Raw genomic sequence first — 21,204 nt, 5'->3', positions numbered from 1 at the left:
ATGTTATATCAACCATGTCAGGTATCTGTCCCTGTGTGCACTGTGCCTCATGAAATGCATCTTACTGACATGAACTGTGCCTTCAAGATGCTTTCTGGATGACAGCTGCAATAGAACCTATTCACCAACAGTCTGAATTAAGAAGAAAGCCCTCAGCTATGCAAGATAGGAACAAGGGTTTGAGAGAACTGGTATTCCATTCTCAGACCACAGTTTCTCAACTGCCTTGTATGATGGAAGTGGGATCCACATAGAAAATTAATAAGAGCAGCTGAAGAATGATGACAATTTACATTGGTTCAGGAGGGGCCCTAGAAACACACAGTAAATAAATTTCCAATTACAATATGTGATGAACACCTCACACTGGCAAAATAAACAGTATCACAACAAAATAAAATCTGTAATCCACTCAGCTACAAAGAAGATTCTAGAAGTCAGAGCAGCCCTCTCTGCATTAATAAAGAAAGGGATAGGAAGTGAAAAAGAAAAGGTACGCTGCTCAATAGGTGTGGTAATTTTTATACAATAATGTACTTTATTTATATCATTATATTTAGACATCATTAGAGCACATATTCGTTGTTTTTGTTATCACTGTTGTAATAGGGAGTTTTCAGTCTGAAGACTCATTAGATTAAACTCTTCACACTAGTCTATCCTGTGCAAGTCTCTTCATCTCTTTGTAAATATTGCAACCTACATCCGTCTGAACTTAACTCTACTCCAGCTTTGGCCTCCGTCTACAATTTTTGTGCCTCACACTTCCATACATTTTGCCAAATTGACCATTCCTTGATGGCTCAGATTGTCAGTTTTCTTTTTATTCACTATTACATACCATGAGCATTTAATGCAGCTGTATTAAGTTGTTGAAAAACATCTCTGATTATTTCACACAAGAAGCATTTACATGATAAGATTGTTAACTGTGCAATGATGTCACATTTATTGGGTGTATTGTGTTCAAGTACAAAATATTAATAATACCATTATTGAATTTTATGTGATATATTAAGCAATATTATAACATCGGTTCTGTGACCGAAACTTCATATTTTTCCATAAAAATTTTATTTTTTAGTGTTACCACTCAACAAAGCTACAGTTCATGAAAATTATATACAATAACTGTGAGATTTATTTTCTCCATATATATAAATATCATTATTATACCTATATATACATATATATATATATTTCAACTGTCAAATAAAAATGAAATTATATATTATGTGATTGATTTGTACATTTTATAAATCACTATTATATTAAAATCTGTTTCTGTTCTATAAAGATAGATAAATTCTACCACCTTTGTCACACACCGATATGAGACAATGAAAGAATCTTGGGCCTTGTGGTGATATACAGGGTCCCAGCAACCCCCCCCCCCCCCCCCCCCTTTAAAAAAACATCCTGACAAGCTTTAGGGATAGGCTCTAGTATACCAAAACAAGGAAAAAAAGTCTAGTAAACACAGGCTCTAAAGCACAAACTATGAGAGATGTGAGCCCTTATTAATCTTCAATGCTATGAAACGCATCTCTTCTGCTGCAAGCTCTTTGCTTTTCTTATTTTGCGAGGAGCTGGTATTGATCAAAACAAGAAAAATAGATAGTAAACATGGGCTCTAAAATGCATACTTTAACAGTTATGAGCAATTGTTCAGTACAAGAAATGTGTTTCACACTAGTGAAGATGAACAAGTGCTCCTAGCAATTACAGTATGCATTTTGGACTCCATGTTTATAAGACTTTTTTCTTGTTTTGGTCAGTACCTACTCCCAAAATATAGAAAGTAAAGACCTTACAATACAAGAGATCTATTTCATAGTATTGAAGATGAACAAGTGCTAATACCTCTTAAGGTATGCATTTTACAGCCCATGTTTATTAGACTTCTTTACTTATTTATGTATAAGGAACCTGTCCCTAAACCTTGTCAGTGTTTTTTTTAGGTCATCCTGCATACCACTCCAAAGGAGTGATGAGTATCCCTACACCTCCTTAACCTCCTTATTAACAAATGATAGTTGCAACTGAAGAGTTACAAAATTAGGTGTCAAGTGTAAAGGTACAGGTGTTGTGTGGGGTTTTTACTATTATTTTCATGTGTTGAGCCATGCCGAGGGACGGCACACATCTTCAACACGAGATGGCAATTGCAGCAACTTTGTGAGAGGAAATATCTGCTCCTCGAGAACTAAACAGTAACTTAAACACTCGAGTTTGAAAATGTTCTTACTGATGTAAATGTCAAGCTGGATATAACTAATGCTAATGTATAACTTAATTACAGACCTGAATTTCAAATTGAATACAACTAATAAGAATACAGACCAATAAGCCAATAAGTCGGAAGAACATATTTCTGAGACTCAGACTCAGGATAAGGCTCAGATAAATCAAAAAATACTAAAATTAAAATCCACTTTACAAAAGTTAAAAGGTGGCTCACACTCTGAGATAATCAAGAAGTGTGATTTAGTGAGGAATGAGGTAAATGAACAGCTTAGCAAAGTAAATATGGATATAAAACAAATTACAGACTCCACTGATTAAGAATTTAGCACAGTATAGAAACACACCAGACACCAATACATGACTATTCAGGAGGGGAACAACGGAATTTGTCTTTGACTAATTTATGAGGAAAGTCTGTTTTATCCGTTGTTGTTTTGCTGGTAACTGAACAGATTGATTTTGACACTTTCGATAGTCTCTTCAATTGCTGTTCATGTTGCGTCACTTGTTTAACCAAATTCTTTAATACCTCCAGTCTTAGATTGTGCATCTTTTCTATTACGGGTTTCAATTTTTCAAATTCCTCTAATTCATTGGCCAAATGGCATTTCATGGCCTTTGCCTGTGAAAAAATTAGTAATTTTTATACTGCAAATGTAAAATAAATTCAATCTCTAATAACTAATTAAGACAAAGAGAAACTGGAGAAACAGAAAGTGAACAACTCAAACTGTAGTAAGTAGATGTACAGATTCCCAAAAAAAGTAATCTGGATTGATTTAAAATGACAATTTATTGCAATAATTTCAATTTTATATGACCAACTTTCCTGTTAGTAAAAAGGGAAAACAGCAAATAGAAATAGTTTCGTTGTACACAATACTGTGGCAAATTAAGAAAATTATTAAAAAGAATCCAGAGGCATGTACATCCTGTCTGAAATTGACAGATCGGACAACAAAATCAAATCTGTATGAAACATTGTTGAAAGAGAGACAGGGAAAGCAGCTGCAGAAGGTGACATTTCTGTTAAATGGAAAGGGAGCATTGTAAAACACAGTTAATTTTTAACACATTTCTAGTAATTACTACTTAAAAAAGGTGAGAAATTGATATGAAATAGTCCAGTAGCTTTGAAGAAGCAATACAGACATGACTTTACATGTGGCAAGGGCCTAATCAACCACATAACTGCTCTTGGGTGCATTCCTTGTTCATTTGTGTTAAATGTTTATCCTAACTGTGTCCTCCTGGATGCTATCTTGCCACCAAATTCTGGGTCTTTCGCTTCCTCTAGTCGCATCTTTTATTCTGTGGAATGCTTTCTAGGTAGTATGTTCTCCTTCGTTCTTGCTATACGGCCTGCCCATTACAACCTTTTTTGTTTAGTACTCCATAATATTATGGTGTCTGTACAGTTATCTTAATTCTGTATGTTTCCTCATCCTCCAATGCACAGCTCTCTTAATTCTTAATTTTTAGTTTGAATATGAACAGTTTTTCTTGATCTTTTTGTTCAAAATACTAACTCTTTACATCGATATAATGTTACCGGTATAACAGTCGATTTGTACAGATTTTGAAGTTAGCAGTAAGTGCTCTTTTCTTTTTTAAAATTTTGCTAAAGCTAAATTTTTTCTTCACTGTTGTTAGACAGGCAATTATTTCAATATCTATTCTATTATTGTTACTAAAAAGAGTCCCTAAGTACTTGAATTGGTCATGAAAGTGAACCTACCTACAGCTAGAGCTGCATCACATTGGATTTTCTTACTTAGGATACAGTATTCCATATGTTATTCATTGGCTTTTAACCTTGTTTTCTCAAAAATTTTGTAGCAATTTTACAGTATTCTGATTAATTTTTTTCTGGAACAACTTATTAATGCTACATCAGCTGTGTAGGCAAGTCTAGTTATGTGCACCTCCTGCAAGCCGGATCCCTTGTGGTTTAGTTTTAGTAAATTTTCTGAGAAAATTGACGTTGACTTTTGTGTGTACCGTATTTACTCGAATCTAAGCCGCAACTGAAAAATGAGACACGGGGGGGGGGGGGGGGGGGGGGAATCCCGAATCTAAGCCGCACCTGAAATTTGAGACTCGAAATTCAAGGGGAGAGAAAAGTTTTAGGCCGCACTCCCAAATCAAAACAAAGTTGTTCCACTGTAATATGAGACACAATTTAGGTCGAATGAATGACGATACAGCTACAGTAATTTGGTTTGAGTCGTAAGCTTAGCAGTTAAGCTTTACCAGATAGCCACTGCTATGCGTCAGGTGCTCAGTCCGTATTTATATAGGTACCATTCCATTTTCACATGCTTCCTCTGGTTTGAATTGATTGCTAATTTTGTTTTGATCTGATAAGTGCCGTTTTCTTTGTTATAGGTGTTTACGACACTCTAAGCTGAAAATGCATTACCGTACTGTCTCATGCATTGTTTGTCACATCCTGATAGTGCGTGGTTACGGCTTGTCGCCGCTCACGATATGGCTTGCTTTCGAGGAAACGTTAGCGACAGCCGCGGACATTTGCACAAGCCCCGCCCATTTACCCCCTCCACACCTAACCACCACCACACCAACCAAGAGCGCATCAATATGATCTTTGGTGGTCCTCGTCGCTGTCGTGTTTTTATTCGTCGTCTTTTGTTTCACCGCGGTTGTTCATACTAGCAGTGTTGTGGTGTTAGTACTTAGCAGTTTGTGTAATACTGTCAAAATCAAACATAGATATGCACTCTCAATAAAGTTATCATACACAAGGTACCTAATCTTGACTGTTGTGGCCAACTGCTGTCAAAACTGATATCTAACAGACATTAAAGTACGATAAGATGTGTTGGAATGACACTGACGAAGTTATAAACATGTTGTTGTTGTTGTTGTGGTCTTCAGTCCTGAGACTGGTTTGATGCAGCTCTCCATGCTACTCTATCCTGTGCAAGCTTCTTCATTTTCCAATACCTACTGCAACCTACATCCTTCTCAATCTTCTTAGTGTATTCATCTCTTGGTCTTCCTCTACGATTTTTACCCTCCACACTGCCCTCTAATACTAAATTGGTGATCCCTTGATGCCTCAGAACATGTCCTACCAATCGATCCCTTCTTCTGGTCAAGTTGTGCCACAAACTTCTCTTCTCCCCAATCCTATTCAATACTTCATTAGTTATGTGATCTACCCATCTAATCTTCAGCATTCTTCTGTAGCACCACAATTCGAAAGCTTCTATTCTCTTCTTGATCAAACTATTTATCGTTAATGTTTCACTTCCATACATGGCTACACTCCATTACATAATTACAATGTCATCGGCAAACCTCAACGTTTTTATTTCTGCTCCATGGATTTTAATACCTACTCCGAATTTTTCTTTTGTTTCCTTCACTGCTTGCTCAATATACAGACTGAATAACACCGGGGAGAGGCTACAACCCTGTCTCACTCCCTTCCCAACCACTGCTTCCCTTTCATGCCCCTCGACTCTTATAACCGCCATCTGGTTTCTGTATAAACTGTAAATAGCCCTATATTTTATCCCAGCCGCCTTCAGAATTTTAAAGGAAATATTCCAGTCTACACTGTCAAAAGCTTTCTCTGAGTATACAAATGCTAGAAACATAGGTTTGCCTTTCCTTAGTCTTTCTTCTAAGATAAGACGTAAGGTCAGTATTGCCTCACATGTTCCAACATTTCTACGAAATCCAAACTGATCTTCCCCGATGTCGGCATCTACCAGTTTTTCCATTTGTCTGTAAAGAATTCGCGTTAGTATTTTGCAGCTGTGACTTATTAAACTGATTGTTCGGTAATTTTCACATGTGTCAACACCTGCTTTCTTTGGGATTGGAATTATTATATTCTTCTTGAAGTCTGAGGGTATTTCGCCTGTCTCATACATCTTGCTCACCAGATGGTAGAGTTTTGTCAGGACTGGCTCTCCCAAGGCCATCAGTATTTCCAATGACATGTTATCTACTCCTGGGCCTTGTTTCGACTCAGGTCTTTCAGTGCTCTGTCAAACTCTTCACGCAGTATTGTATCTCCCATTTCATCTTATCTACATCCTCTTCCTTTTCCATAATATTGTCCTCAAGTACATTGCCTGCGTATAGACCATCTATATACTCCTTCCTCCTTTCTGCTTTCCCTTCTTTGCTTAGAAATGGGTTTCCATCTGAGCTCTTGGTATTCATACAAGTGGTTCTCTTCTCTCCAAAGGTCTCTTTAATTTTCCTGTAGGCAGTATCTATCGTACCCCTAGTGAGATAAGCCTCTACATCCTTACATTTGTCCTCCACCCATCCCTCCTTGGCCATTTTGCACTTCCTGCCAATCTCATTTTCAAGACGTTTGTATTCCTTTTCGCCTGCTTCATTTACTGCATTTTTATATTTTCTCCTTTCATCAATTAAATTCAATATTTCTTCTGTTACCCAAGGGTTTTACTAGCCTTCGTCTTTTTACCTACTTCATCCTCTGCTGCCTTCACTACTTCATCCCTCAAAGCTACCCATTCTTCTTCTACTGTATTTCTTTCCCCCATTCCTGTCAATTGTTCCCTTATGATCTCCCTGAAACTCTGTACAACCTCTGGTTCTTTCAGTTTATCCAGGTCCCATCTCCTTAAATTCCCACCTTTTTGCAGTTTCTTCAGTTGTGATCTACAGTTCATAACCAATAGATTGTGGTCAGAGTCCACATCTGCCTCTGGAAATGTCTTACAATTTAAAACCTGGATCCTAAATCTCCGTCTCACCATTATATAATCTATCTGAAACCTGTCAGTATCTCCAGGCTTCTTCCATGTATACAGCCTCCTTTTATGATTCATGAACCAAGTGTTACCTATGATTAAGTTGTGCTCTGTGCAAAATTCTACCAGGCGGCTTCCTCTTTCATTTCTTAGCCCCAATCCATATTCACCTACTACGTTTCCTTCTCTCCCTTTTCCTACTACAGAATTCCAGTCACCCAAAACTATTAAATTTTCGTCTCCCTTCACTATCTGAATAATTTCTTTTATTTCATCATACATTTCTTCAATTTCTTCGTCATCGGCAGAGCTCGTTGGCGTATAAACTTGTACTACTGTAGTAGGTGTGGGCTTCGTATCTATCTTGGCTACAATTATACGTTCACTATACTGTTTGTAGTAGCTTACCCACATTCCTATTTTCCTATTCATTATTAAACCTATTCTTGCACTACCCCTATTTGATTTTGTGTTTATAACCCTGTAGTCACCTGACCAGAGGTCTTGTTCCTCCTGCCACCGAACTTCACTAATTCCCACAATATCTAACTTTAACCTATCCATTTCCCTTTTGAAATTTTCTAACCCACCTGCCCGATTAAGGGATCTGACATTCCACGCTCCGACCCGTAGAACGCCAGTTTTCTTTCTCCTGATAACGACATCCTCTTGAGTAGTTCCCACCCGGAGATCCGAATGGGGGACTATTTTACCTCCGGAATATTTTACCCAAGAGGACGTCATCATCATTTAATCATACAATAAAGCTGCATGCCCTCAGGAAAAATTACGGCTGTAGTTTCCCCTTGCTTTCAGCCGTTCGCAGTACCAGCACAACAAGGCCATTTTGGTTAGTGTTACAAGGCCAGATCAGTCAATCATCCAGACTGTTGCCCTTGCAACTACTGAAAAGGCTGTGCCCTCTTCAGGAACCACACGTTTGTCTGGCCTCTCAACAGAGATCCCTCCGTTGTGGTTGCACCTATGGTACGGCTATCTGTATCGCTGAGGCACGCAAGCCTTCCCACCAACGGCAAGGTCCATGGTTCATGGGTGGAGGCATGTACATATGTTTAACAATAGGCAGCTCTAAAGCTATCCAACACTGAAGAAGAACTCAAAGTAATCTCATGTCTGCTATAAGCAAGCAGTCATAAGAGTTCACAAGTAAAAATTCACCCATTACACAGACAAATATTAATGAACAATGTCACTGTATAAATATCTGACTGCTTGCAATACGCATTTCTACATTATCCCTCTCTTATATTGTTTAGTCTTAACGAGGTAATCAGAAACAAACCAAGACATCGACCTTGCCTTGTTCATGAACAAAATTGACTTTAGACAATCGACATAATGGACAGCATCCTTGGCGATACTACCAATTCATATTTCCCAACAGAATTTCTTACACTATGCGAGGTTGGTTGGTTGGTTGATTGGGGTTGAAGGGACCAAACAGCAAGGTCATCAGTCCCTTGTTACAAAGGCGGTCAGTTCCGACAGAGGGACAGCTCAGAAGAGTCAAAAACGGTAAAAGGTAAAAGGCTAAAAAAGTGCAGTTGTGTCGTCAATGATAAAAACACAAGGAGGGAAGTCAGTAAATGGGCAACCTCAAGAGAGGAAATATCCCACCTGTGATGCAGTACAAGCAAGACCACATGCTATTTAAAAGCGTTCAACCGCCAGAGTGTAAAAGGGCGGATTGTAAAAGGGATTAAACAAACCTAAAAGGCGATAAAAACAGTAAAAGGGAAAAAAGTAGGAACATGGCCAGGGAGGGGAGTCAGGAATCTCCAAGCACAGCCTACAGTGGGAGACATCCCAACCCTCACCGCCCTGCCCCTACTCCAGAGGGAGATGAAAATCCTTAAAACTGAGAATAAAAACCACTTTCACGGAGGAAACTGAGAACCAGTTCAACCATCCGGGAATCGTCTGCTAATATTAAGGGTAAAGTGCAGGGAAGTCTGTACTTAGTACGCAGAGCTAAAAGAAGGGGGCATTCCACCAAAATGTGGGCCACTGACTGGAAAGCTCCACAACCACAAAGTGGGGGTGGCTCACCACGCAAAAGAAAACCATGGGTCAGCCTGGTATGGCCGATGCGAAGACGACAGAGGGTGGTTGAGTCCTTTCGCGAGAGGCGTAAGGAAGAACGCCATGGGACAGGTGTCACCTTAATCGCACGAAGTTTATTAGACAAGGAGGTAGCCTCCCAGGATGTGGCCCATGATTGCGCAAAGTGGGATTTGAGATGAAGCCGTAAATCCGCCACAGGAGGGGTGACAGGGAATGGGGGGTAAGTGACTGCTCCCCCAGCCAAACGATCAGCAAGCTCATTTCCTTGGATGCCCACATGGCCAGGGACCCAAAGGAAGCTAACAGAACAAGCAGCATGGTGGAGATCAGCGAGATGGTCATGGATGGAGGAGACCAAGGGATGACGGGAGAAACACTGGTCAAGTGCCTGAAGGCCACTCATTGAGTCTGTACATAACAAAACGCGATTGAGCTTGGACTGTTTAATAAAGGCCAGGGCCCGGGAGACCGCCATCAATTCCGCAGAGAACACCCCACATGCATTTGGCAGGAGATGATTTTCCATGCCTACAGAGGAGGTGAAGGCATAGCCCACACGATCAGCAGATTTAGAGCCATCAGTGTAAAAAACAACAGCATCCCGAAACTCAGATAAAATGCGGCGGAAAAAACAACGGAACACCATCGGGGGAACGGAATCTTTCGGACCTCGGCAGAGATCCATCCGAACTCGGGGCCGAGGAACTAACCAAGGAGGTGTGTTGGGGAGGGAACGTGGGATACAGGAAAAGGAAGGAAGCTGAAAATCACGGCGAAGAGACGCTAGGCGGAGCCCAACCGGTAAACCCGCCCGAGGGCGGGAGTCAGGTGGGCGACTTCCTTGGGCAGGGAACAGGATAGAATAGGAAGGATGAGTGGGAGAGCAACGGACAGCGATTGCATACGAAACCAGAAGCTGGGAGCGCCGAACGGAAAGGGGGGGGGGGGGGATCCCAGCCTCAACCAGGAGACTATCAACAGGGCTAGTCGGGAAGGCACCGATGGCCAAACGGATACCACGATGGTGGACCGGATCCAAGAGGCGCAATGTAGAAGGGGCAGCTGAACCGTAAACTTGACAACCATAGTCCAAGCGAGACAACACTAAGGCCTGATAAAGGTGGAGGAGAGTGGAACGGTCAGCACCCCAAGAGGTGTGGGCAAGGAAGCGAAGGACGTTTAGTTTACGGAAACATCCTATCTTCAGGCGTCTGATATGAGGCAGCCAAGAGAGCTTGTTCTCGAAAAGAAGGCCATGGAAACGAAACTGTGGGACCACAGGTAATCGTTGTGCATTGAGATAGAGCTCTGGATCAGGGTGGACTGTCACACGGCGACAAAAGTGGACCACTCGCGATTTTAAAGGAGAAAACTGAAATCCGTGTGAGATGGTCCATGCAGAGGCACGCCGTATAGCACCCTGGAGCTGCCGCTCTGCAGCGGCCATCGAAGAGGAACTAACCCAAATGCAGAAATCATCCACATACAGAGCAGGAGTGACCAAAGGACCGACGGAGGCCACAAGTCCATCTATAGCAATGAGGAACAGAAGTACACTCAATACGGAACCCTGAGGGATGCCATTCTCCTGGGTTCGCGGAGAACTTAAAACTGTACCAACCCTAACCCTAAACGAACGATGAAACAAGAACTGGCGGATAAAAATCGGGAGTGGGCCCCAAAGACCCCACTCATGAAATGTAAGTAAGATATGATGGCGCCAAGCCGTATCATAGGCCTTGCGAAGGTCGAAAAATACAGCAACCAAATGGCGGCGCTGGGAAAAGGCCTGCCGAACTGCGGATTCCAAGCGAAGTAAATGATCGATCGGAGACCGTCCCTCTCGGAAGCCACACTGGTAAGGGGACAACAGACGCCGAGATTCGAGGACCCAAGTGAGCCGACGGGCTACCATCCGTTCAAGTAACTTACAAACAACGTTCGTCAGACTAATTGGCCGATAGCTGTCGACGAACAGGGGGTTCTTACCGGGCTTAATGACGGGAACCACGATGCTATCCCTCCATTGAGAAGGGAAGTCACCCTGGAGCCAAATACGGTTAAATACCCGGAGAAGATGTCGCTGTTGTGGAGCACTGAGATGTTGAAGCAGTTGGTTATGAATGGAGTCTGGGCCAGGGGCCGTATCATGAGAAGAGGAGAGTGCGGAAAGAAGTTCCCATTTCGTAAAAGCGTCGTTGTATGATTCTGACTGGCTGGGGGTAAAACATAAGGCGGAAGCTTCGGCCCGCTGTTTCTGGGGAAGGAAAGCAGCCGGATAGGAGGCTGATGCCGACGCTGTTGCAAAATGGGTCGCAAGGTGTTCCGCGAGAATCAACGGGTCCGTGCAAAGGCCATCCGGGAGGTGAAGACCCGGGAGGGTAGACTGCCGATGGCAACCTTGGAGAGAGCGAAGTGTAGCCCATACCCGCGACAGAGGGACAGCAGAACCGAGGGAAGAAACAAAGCGTTCCCAACACATCCGTTTGCTCCGTTTGATTAAGTAACGGGCTTTTGCGCGAAGGCGTTTAAAGGTAATAAGATTGGCAACGGATGGATGCCTCTTAAGGTGTTGCAAAGCTCGACGGCGATCACGGATGGCAACGGCAATGTCCGAACTCCACCAAGGGACCTGCCGGCGGCGAAATGGTCCAGATGAGCGCGGGATAGCAAGGCTAGCAGCGTGAACAATCGCGTCAGACATGTCACGTATGACATCATCAATACCATCCGACAATGAGGGAGAAAAAACGACCTGTGCAGTATACAGAGGCCAATTGGCACGTTTGAAGGACCAATGAGATGATCTGTCCATAGGGGAGCGGGAAGGGAGCGAGAGAATCAACGGGAAGTGGTCACTATCGCAAAGGTCGTCGTGCGGTGACCATTGTAGGGAAGGGAGGAGGGAGGGAGAAGAGAGAGAAAGATCAATGGCAGAAAAGCTACCATGACCGGCACTGAAATGGGTAGGGGAGCCATCGTTAAGAAGGCACAAGTCGTGGTCGGTAGTAAACTGGTCAATGAGATGACCCCGACTAGATGGAAATGCACTGCCCCACAAGGGATGATGTGCATTAAAATCGCCAAGTATAAGGAAGGGAGGAGGAAGTTGCTGAAGGAGGGCACTTAAGGAGGCAGGTGTAGGAGTTCTGTCAGGAGGGAGATACAGATTGCAAATTGTGACCCCAGAGTCCAGGTGGATCCTAACAGCAACTGCTTCCAATGTAGTTTGGAGAGGAATCCACGCGCTGGCAATGTCCGTTCGGACCAACGTGCAAACTCCGCCAGACGCCCGTAGGGGGCCGACCCGATTTCGACAGAAAGCACGGAAGCCACGGAGGGTTGGTGAGTGACCACCAGTAAAATGAGTTGCTTGTAGAACCACACAAGCCGCAGAGTAAAACGAAAGAAGGGATTGCAACTCCGATAGGTGACGGTAATAGCCATTACAGTTCCATTGGATAGCCAAAGAACGATGAGTCAATTGGGGGGTGAACAGGCTAATGTCAGTCATGCCGGTGGGTCACCACCCGTCACCGACAAGGAGGGGGCGACATCCATGAATAACAGGTCAGAGTCAGGTTGTGAAGATGGGGACGAGACCTCTGGCGACACCAGAGACTCCTTGTCCCGGGACTTGTGCTTCTTCTTTCTTTCTGTTTGGGATCGTGGAGGGCTGTGCAACAAAATGGAGCCAGCCACAGCAAGATCGGGAACAGAAAGAGAGCGGGCGATCTGGGGGCCCGCAGACCGTGGTTCTCGTGGTGGCCGCGTGGCAGCAGACCTTTGGCCTGGAAGGTGCCGGGAAGGGGGATCCCGCGAGGGGCGCCCATGACCGGCAGACGCCGAAGAAGCAGGACACTTCTCCAGCCGGGGAGAGGAAGCGGTGCCCGGAGGGTATGGTGTGGGAACCGCAGGGGGAGGGGGGAGGAAAGGGGTTCGGGACTGGGGTAAGGAATGAGGAGGAGGGGGTGAAGATACTACTGAAGCATAACTAGTTGTCAGGGTCACTGGATGAAGGCGTGTATACTTTTTACAGGCCTCGGTACAGGTGAGACGATCAAGAGTCTTATACTCCTGTATCTTTTTCTCTTTCTGATACACTGGGCAATCCAGTGACCGTGAAGAATGATTCCCACGACAATTTACGCACACAGGAGGGGGAACACAGGAACTTCCCTCATGGAACGGATGTCCACAGTCACCACAGAGGGGGGCCTGCGAACAGCGCGAAGACATGTGGCCAAAACGCAAACACTTGAAACATCGCATAGGTGGTGGGATGTATGGCTTCACGTCACACCGATAGACCATAATCTTGACCTTCTCAGGGAGGGTGTCTCCTTCAAAGGCCAAGATAAAGGCACCAGTGTCAACGCGGTTGTCCTTTGGACCCCTCTGAACCCGCCGAACAAAGTGAACCCCTCGCCGGCTTAGATTGTCCCGAAGTTCCTCATCAGATTGAAGGAGGAGGTCTCTATGGAAAATTACACCTTGCACCATGTTCAAGGACTGGTGTGGGGTAATTGACACAGGAATCGTACCAAGATGGGTACAGGCACGGAGAGCTGCAGACTGGGTAGCTGAAGCGGTTTTAATCAACAGCGACCCAGACCGCATCTTGCTGATAGAGTCCACATCGCCAAACTTGTCTTCGATGTGTTCAACAAAAAACATAGGTTTCGTATGAGTAAAAGTATCCCCATCAGTTCTGGCGCAAACCAGATAGCGAGGGAAAGGTTTCGCCCCCAGCCGACGAGCCTGGCCCTCCTCCCAGGGGGTAGCCACGGAAGGGAAGGCGGAAGGGGCAGAGGAAGCAGCACGTGAAGAATCTTTTCCAGTCAAAGAGACGGCCGGAGAACGGCCAGAGTTGTGGACTCTTATGCGTTTCATGAGCATAGTGTCCGCCCTGATACCACCCACTCCGATCAGGGGCTCTCCTCATGGGTGCCACCCAGCCACAGCAAGGGCCGTCTGGCACGGCGGCCATTGCTGGGAGTTCCGATGCTCCAGGACGACAAGCAACCACTCCTAGGCTTACATGAGGAGGTCACAGCTCAGGTATCAGACGTGTGATCCCTGTGTTTTCAGGGGGCTCAACCAAAAGGGTACATAGCGACCCCACCACACGGGCTGGCTACCGTGCTGGCTATGGACCCTAGCGTCAAACAACGACGTAAAGGAAACGATGGAATCAATGATGATGGCACACGCCGGAGACACTAGGTAAGGTGCTCTTCCCCAAATGGCTCACACTTCGGAAGAAAATTTAGTGATGGAGGTCAAACCCCAGAGGGGACCAGAGAATACCAAAAGGATGACGGAATTACAGAACAAGGCCGAATTGCAAGGTCAGCAGAACCAGGAGAATAGCAGGGCCAACATAAGGAGGGACACCATAAGTAGGGACACCAAGAGAGGGAGAGGAGAGGTCGGAGGGAAGGATGAAGGACAGGAAAGGAGGGGAAGGGAAAGGAAATGCAGCCCGGAAAAAGAAGGAAGGCTGCAATAGCTCGGGGCCCCGTGCTCGCCACGCACGTACTCACGAAAGGACCGCGAGCCCCCTGGGGGGACTATGCGAGGTGACGGAAATTTGCGCTCACTGCAGTTAACAAATATCGGACTTTAGATAAAGTGCACATGAAAGCTCATGAAATAAAAAATACAGTGTGGATACCATTTTTTTCTTTCTTACTGATGATTCAACTCGCATATTCAATGAACATATTTCTAATTCTTTTCACAATGGTACCGGAAAAACTGTATTTCGTACTTACTACTGATTTTCTCCCTTGTTATGACTGGCATATCTGTGATACGAACAACTTTGATGTTGGAACAGGCGGTAGACCATGGGCGCAGCTTACGATATGGATTGCTATGGAGGGGTGTGATTGGGCGGGACTTGGGCACCGTCCGCGGCTATCGCCACCGTTACGTTGCTTTTGTGCGTGCTACTGCCGCTTACAATTTAAAAAAAGATGAATCCTCTCATTAGCAAAACAATGGCGAGACACTGCTATTTGTTGTTACTTACACTGCTGCTTTCTTTGATAATGATCAACAAGAACCAAATAATACACTGGTATGATAGAACATGTTCTGAACGCGAGTTAGGCGAAAATTTTTCTCCGTTTGAAAATCTTTGCGGCCGCTTCTTTAGTACATCAAATTCAGTTGCCGTGCTTCATTTCTCACTGTATCACTATTAGGCATAAGAATAATACGAATATAAACGTGACATGATACATATATTCTTCCGCGTTTGCTGTTGTCTCACCCTAGTTTCGTAGTTTATTTGGCAGACAGGATTTAAATGAGATAGCAGTAAACACGAACAAATACTGCATGTGATTATCATTTCATCAGGTTCCTATTACCAACCATCTCTTCTCACAGGTAGGAAAAAATTCAGAACGTTGGCCTAGAGTTGGCCATATTGTCAAACATCCCAAACAGTCTTGCCAGTCGGATTTTCGTAGTACATTGAAATTCTGCTACATTCGAAGATGAACAATACGGAATTTGTATTTACTTCGTTGGATAATGTATGATAATGCAGTGGTCGAAACTCGGGGCGGAGAAAAAAAAGCTCGTCTTCCACCTTTAAAAAAAAAATTACTGACGCACAGGTTTTGGAGCCAGTATTTATCTTTGTGCCTATAAAACATGCCTGTGTAGCACTACATATATTCGACCGCAGAAGTTAGTTGTGGCGGCACCTACCAACATTTTCCAGAACTTCCACTTGCTTTGCACTCGATTCTAACCCGCAGGCGGTTTTTTGGATTACAAAAACCGGAAAAAAAGTGCGGCTTAGATTCGAGTAAATACGGTACCTCACACACATGTAGTGTCAACCATTTTTCAACAAAGTGAGTGTAATATAAGAGCTGAGGTTCATAAGCTGGCAGTGCAGGTTCAAATCCTGCCTAAGTACACTTTTTTTTAAATCACAAATATCATTGCATAGTAAATGTCAAGCACAGTTATTCAAAAATAGTCATTTTTGCCATGGTAATTTCATTTATAAATCTATAATTACTGCACACTTTCATCAAGTATGTATTCCATTTGTGGTTCATAGTTAAAATTCCAAATATTTTGACAGCTCCAAAGAGTTCTCAACAATGGACAAACTATTAGCAACTGAGAAAGGATTCCAGATGCAGGTAAAAGCACTCATTCCTAATTTTGACATTGATTATGTAATTAATACTATTCAAACTGGCTGCCAGTACAAATCTATGAACAATAGATCCCTTGCGGAACGAGGAGCGAAAACCAATTTGAACAAGGGTAGTCACCTTCACAACACAATATATCACCGCACCAGGAAAAATATTCCCTTCAGTTTTCTTACGTATGCACAAATCACTCAGGAAATTTGGTGGGATTGTTCAAAAGAGTCGACTTGACTCATAAATTAAAAAATGTAATTGTGACTTGCTTGAAATCAGGGAAGTCAATGGAAGTGCTACACGAAGAGTTTTTAAAATTCATTGTTCTTCTGTACATGGGACACGAAAAATTCCTTTCCATTACTGATTTGTGTGGAGGGCCAGACTGATAAGACACCTGAAGATGAAATCTTTGTTGATGAAAGGTAACTATGCACCTACACTGTAAAGATTATCCCTTCCAAATGTTCTCCATTCTGCCAACCATGGAATGTTTAGTTTTACACACAGGTTAAAATTTTCACAAAAAAATTCAAAATGCTCCCAACTTGCTAAATAGTAGACTAATAGAGAAATCGTTTTGATGGAAGATTCCATAAAAATACATTCTCTAATTCTGCATCAGTTTAGTGCACCTACTTCCACAGGAATGATACAACGTGGTTTGCACTGAATTTAATTGAAGAAATGAAAATATTTTTTTAGTTTAGATGAACTGTGGTTTCTGGTATTACTCCTGAATAATCTGTGTCCCTACAAGACAGTAGCTGTCATTAAGTGTATGCGATGCTCTATGAATTTGTATTTCGGTTATTTCTGCAACAAATGTCATCTGGAATTTTGTTCTAGCACAACAAGCAACAGTTAGTAAGACGATTCTGTTATCTATTCTGTAACAAACTAAATACACATTTGAAGAAAATTTGCTGTAATGACTGATTTAGCAAAGAAGTTATTACAGCAAAATGATTATTTTTTAATAATTTTGCATGATCTACACTATTTAATGATATACTGGGCAGGGTTTGAAGCCATACTGCCAGCATAACTGTGGAACTTAGTCCCTACACCATGTTTACCCGCTCAGAACATATTTAATGTTACAGATATCGGCAGAATGCATAAAATTTCAACAACGATTTTCTAACAAGCTAGGGACTGTCACATGAAAACCTGCTACCCCCGAGAGAGGTCCACCTACAACATATGCAAGACTCATGAAAAACGTGATTAGCAGGTCTGATGATCCCTTAGTAAGACTACGTCAAATAAAATAGGTGAAATGATATCCTCTCATCTTAGTATACCTTAAAATTGTGTGTGTATGCTATCATAGGCCTTTTTCAAATTTAGAAATGATGATGATGATGACACCTGTGGCTAAACTAGGACCTACAGTGGCAGGAAGCCCAGTCACCTGGTGCAAATCTTTTTATTTGACACCACTTTTGCGACCTGTGTGTCGAATCTAGAAATAACATGAGGTCACCTACACTGAATTACAATGCCTTCTCAGGTATTTGTCTCAGAGTGAATAAATGGTCTAATGTGGATCTATTTCTGCATAAACCACATTTGTAATCCCCAATTAGTTCTCCAGTTACCTTGACATCAGCCTGTTTAACAGACATCCTTCATTCTCGTAATTCTCCTGGCCTCAATCGTTGTTAACTCCCTCCACCCACAGTCTACCTGACAGTCTTCCCTTCCTCTATTCTGTCATCTCCTCTAAGATCCATTTTGCCACATCATCATCGTATACCGTATGAACTCACTGGTTCCAAAATCTGTGTGTTACATTACTATCCCGGGCACCTGCTGCTTGTTCCTCCATAATTCCTATCCTGAACAATGGCTGCATCCTTCTGAGCCTTTCCCAACCCTTCCTCCTGCTTCTCACTGTGTTTTCTTCCTCTATGCAGCCCATCTGAGAACACCTCACACAAGGTTACCTGCTGAACTACAGTCCCAACTCTCTCTCTCTCTCTCTCTCTCTCTCTCTCTCTCTCTCTCTGTGTGTGTGTGTGTGTGTGTGTGTGTGTGTGTGTGTGTGTGTGTGTGTGTGTGTCACACTTGCGCCTGCACATTTTGTAGCACTTTTATTACTCTGAAATTATTTACATTCCACCAAAACTTTCCTTACCAATGTTTATTTTATTGGCAAGCAAATCAGTGACATTTGTATACGTACCCTGGTTAACCTAGTCATCAGACAATCTATCTCTCTCTCGAGATTTTCAGCTTCTTCACTTGAATATTGAACTTTCTGCGCATCATCTTCAGGTAGCAAAACACCATTTGGGATTCCAAAATTCGAATCACAGGCTATCTGAAATAAATATATTTTGCCAATTCACTTCAGAGTAAACATAATAAATTCTTATAATGATATGAAATAATTTTAGTAAAGAACTTTAACTGATACTTCTTCACCCTCATGCAAGTGCTATCCCTGCATAATCAAAGTTAAGACTGTAGATGACAAATTCTCATAGAAAGCAGAACATTATGTCGCCCAATAGACAGTCTGTTTAATCTATTCATTTAAGTCCTATAGTAATTTATTAAGATAAAATCAAATATAATTCTGACCATGAGTTATGACAATTTAAAGCACTGAAACATGATTTGGCAACTTTGTTAACAAACATACGCAACTTTGTGATACAATGGTTGTGAGGAATGTCAAACTTCTCCTTCTTGAGCCACCCCCCCCCCCCCCCTTTTAAAGCTTAAACCCCCTTTAGGTTTCTTCTTGCTATTACTTATAACAATTTAAGACAACCTGTAGTTTACTGAGAACTACATTTAAACATGTAATAAGTTAGCATGTGTCCACGGTTTAAGCGTCTGCCTTACAACGTAGATGATGAAAGGGATCTCGGTCTCTCTCTGACTGCAGTTATGGCTTCTTTTTTTCTCAATGACAGGCCCCTCTCCTGCACTGCCTTTTCAATTCTCTCCTCACAAATGGGTCCAAGCTGCCATATTCCTTCTTTATCTTCATTGAAGCCAGTGAATAATCATTTGAGATTTGCTGGACACGCTCGAATCACTACAGATCTAGCTTTTGAATAGTCTCCTCCTGTGGTTCTACAATTATTTTTTTCTGAATGGTTGCATTTCGAATCTCATCTTCCCTGGCCTGCTTATCTCCTATTTCTCTTCTCTGCTGTGTGAATCTCTCTCTCTCTCTCTCTCTCTCTCTCTCTCTCTCTCTCTCTCTCTCTCTATTCGATGGGGACTGGTAAAAGATTGTCAGCAACACCAAAGTCAGCATACATCATACTATTGTTAACACTCTGACATTAAGTTTTTTTTATTCTTTTCTCTTTTCCGATTCTAGTTTTGAAATATACAGCAATCTCATCGGATACATTCTGCAGCTTTTCACAGGAGCTTTTCAGCTCTCATTGTCACTAATGTCATAAAACAATATGAAACATGCCAGTTCTACATTTGGACGCACTCTAACAGTGTGAATTTTGTCCACTCTTCAATAATATTGAAACTGATTTATGCACCATCAGCACTACTACTATGTGTTTTCTGTCTGGTACTAACTCCACTTCTATGAGATGCATGTCATTTCTCATTGCTTTTCATTTTTGTCATTTGTTCTGTCTCTTTCAGACCTAAAACTACAAACAATGTGGCTCTCTCAAAGTCTCAATTTATTTCCTAATACTGTCCCTATATTCTATGTTCATCCCTCAAAATTCTTGTCAACTACCATGCTGGTATTGCATTTATCTGTCTATTTGACTCCATTTCTTTTAATATTTCTTGATTTAGGTATGAGAAACAACAACAACAATAATAATAATAATAATAATAATAATAATAATAATAATAATAATAACAATAATTTTATTGTCATTCAGTCATTACAGCAATAGACAACACCACTCATATTATAAAATACAAATGACACTTTAAAAGAAACAAAAGGATTGTTATTGGTGTTACATTATTATATTAAGTTAAAAATCTTCATTTATGTCACAGAATGGGTGGTTAACTAGCCAATCATACAGTATTTGTTTGAAAGCTAGAACGGGTAATTCTTGTACAGATGGTGAAATTTTATTAAATAATTTGTGCTCCATGAGTTCGTAACTGTTCAGTGATTTTGAAAGTCTGTAGTATGGGGGATAAATGCACCTGTTCCCTCTTGTACTGTAACAATGTACATTTCCTCTGTGTTTTGCATCTGGTAACTTCTATTTTGTGTAAATTAAAAGATAGTACATGTATGAGTTTATTACAGTCATGATCTTTTGTCCACAAAACAATGGTTTACAGTGAACCTTATAAGAAACCAGTAATTACCCTCATAGCTTTTTTCTGCAGTATTAAGATGCCATGTACACAACTAGAGTTCCCCCATAAAATAATACCACATGGTAATATGATTTGGAAGAAAGAGAAATAGGGTGTTCTAACATACTTTTCGGGTACACAGCACCTTACCAGATAAATTGCTCTTGACTGCTTACCACTAATATCTTGTACATGTTGACCCCAAGATAATTTATCATCTAAATATACCCCCCAAAACTTAGCATAACTAGGATCCTCTGATAGAAGCTTGTATTTTAACCATGTGTTGTGTTTTATTGTCAGGCACTGAAGAAGTCTAGCATGCACATGCAAAAGACATTTAATAAAAACAGACAAATTCAGTAGCAAAAGAAAGAATTGTTATTTTTTATAGGGAAAAACATAATTCATTTAAAAAAAGTTAAAGCCATGTTCACAAACGAAATTGAACAAAGAACCAGAATAAAAGAGGAGCAATACAGAAAGTGTTCAATGAATTTAAAAGTATACTCTTGCTATCGATGTGGCGAAAAGATTTTCTGTTCTTTTCTTTACATCTTTCCTCTCTACACAATTCCAGATTGGAAAGAAAGAAAAGAAACTTAACA

The 21,204-nt window shown here is 42.0% G+C and overlaps 1 protein-coding gene across 1 annotated transcript in view; it reads right to left on the bottom strand.

The window, feature by feature from the left end:
• Positions 1-537: 537 nt before the first annotated feature.
• The window catches only part of LOC126336816 (protein MIS12 homolog), a 56,418-nt gene continuing 35,751 nt past the window's right edge, over positions 538-21,204 (bottom strand). Inside the window, exons 3-4 of the mRNA XM_050000874.1 lie at positions 18,465-18,602; positions 538-2,869 (exon numbers count right to left, since the gene is read on the bottom strand). Of these exons, the coding sequence (XP_049856831.1) occupies positions 2,609-2,869; positions 18,465-18,602 (399 nt within the window). The 3' untranslated portion in view covers positions 538-2,608. The remainder of the gene's footprint in view (positions 2,870-18,464; positions 18,603-21,204) is intronic.

The sequence above is a fragment of the Schistocerca gregaria genome, chromosome 2 (assembly GCF_023897955.1).
Source record: "Schistocerca gregaria isolate iqSchGreg1 chromosome 2, iqSchGreg1.2, whole genome shotgun sequence".
Classification (NCBI taxonomy): domain Eukaryota; kingdom Metazoa; phylum Arthropoda; class Insecta; order Orthoptera; family Acrididae; genus Schistocerca; species Schistocerca gregaria.
Note: the sequence above shows the minus strand (reverse complement) of the source record. Positions and strands in the feature narration are given on the sequence as shown.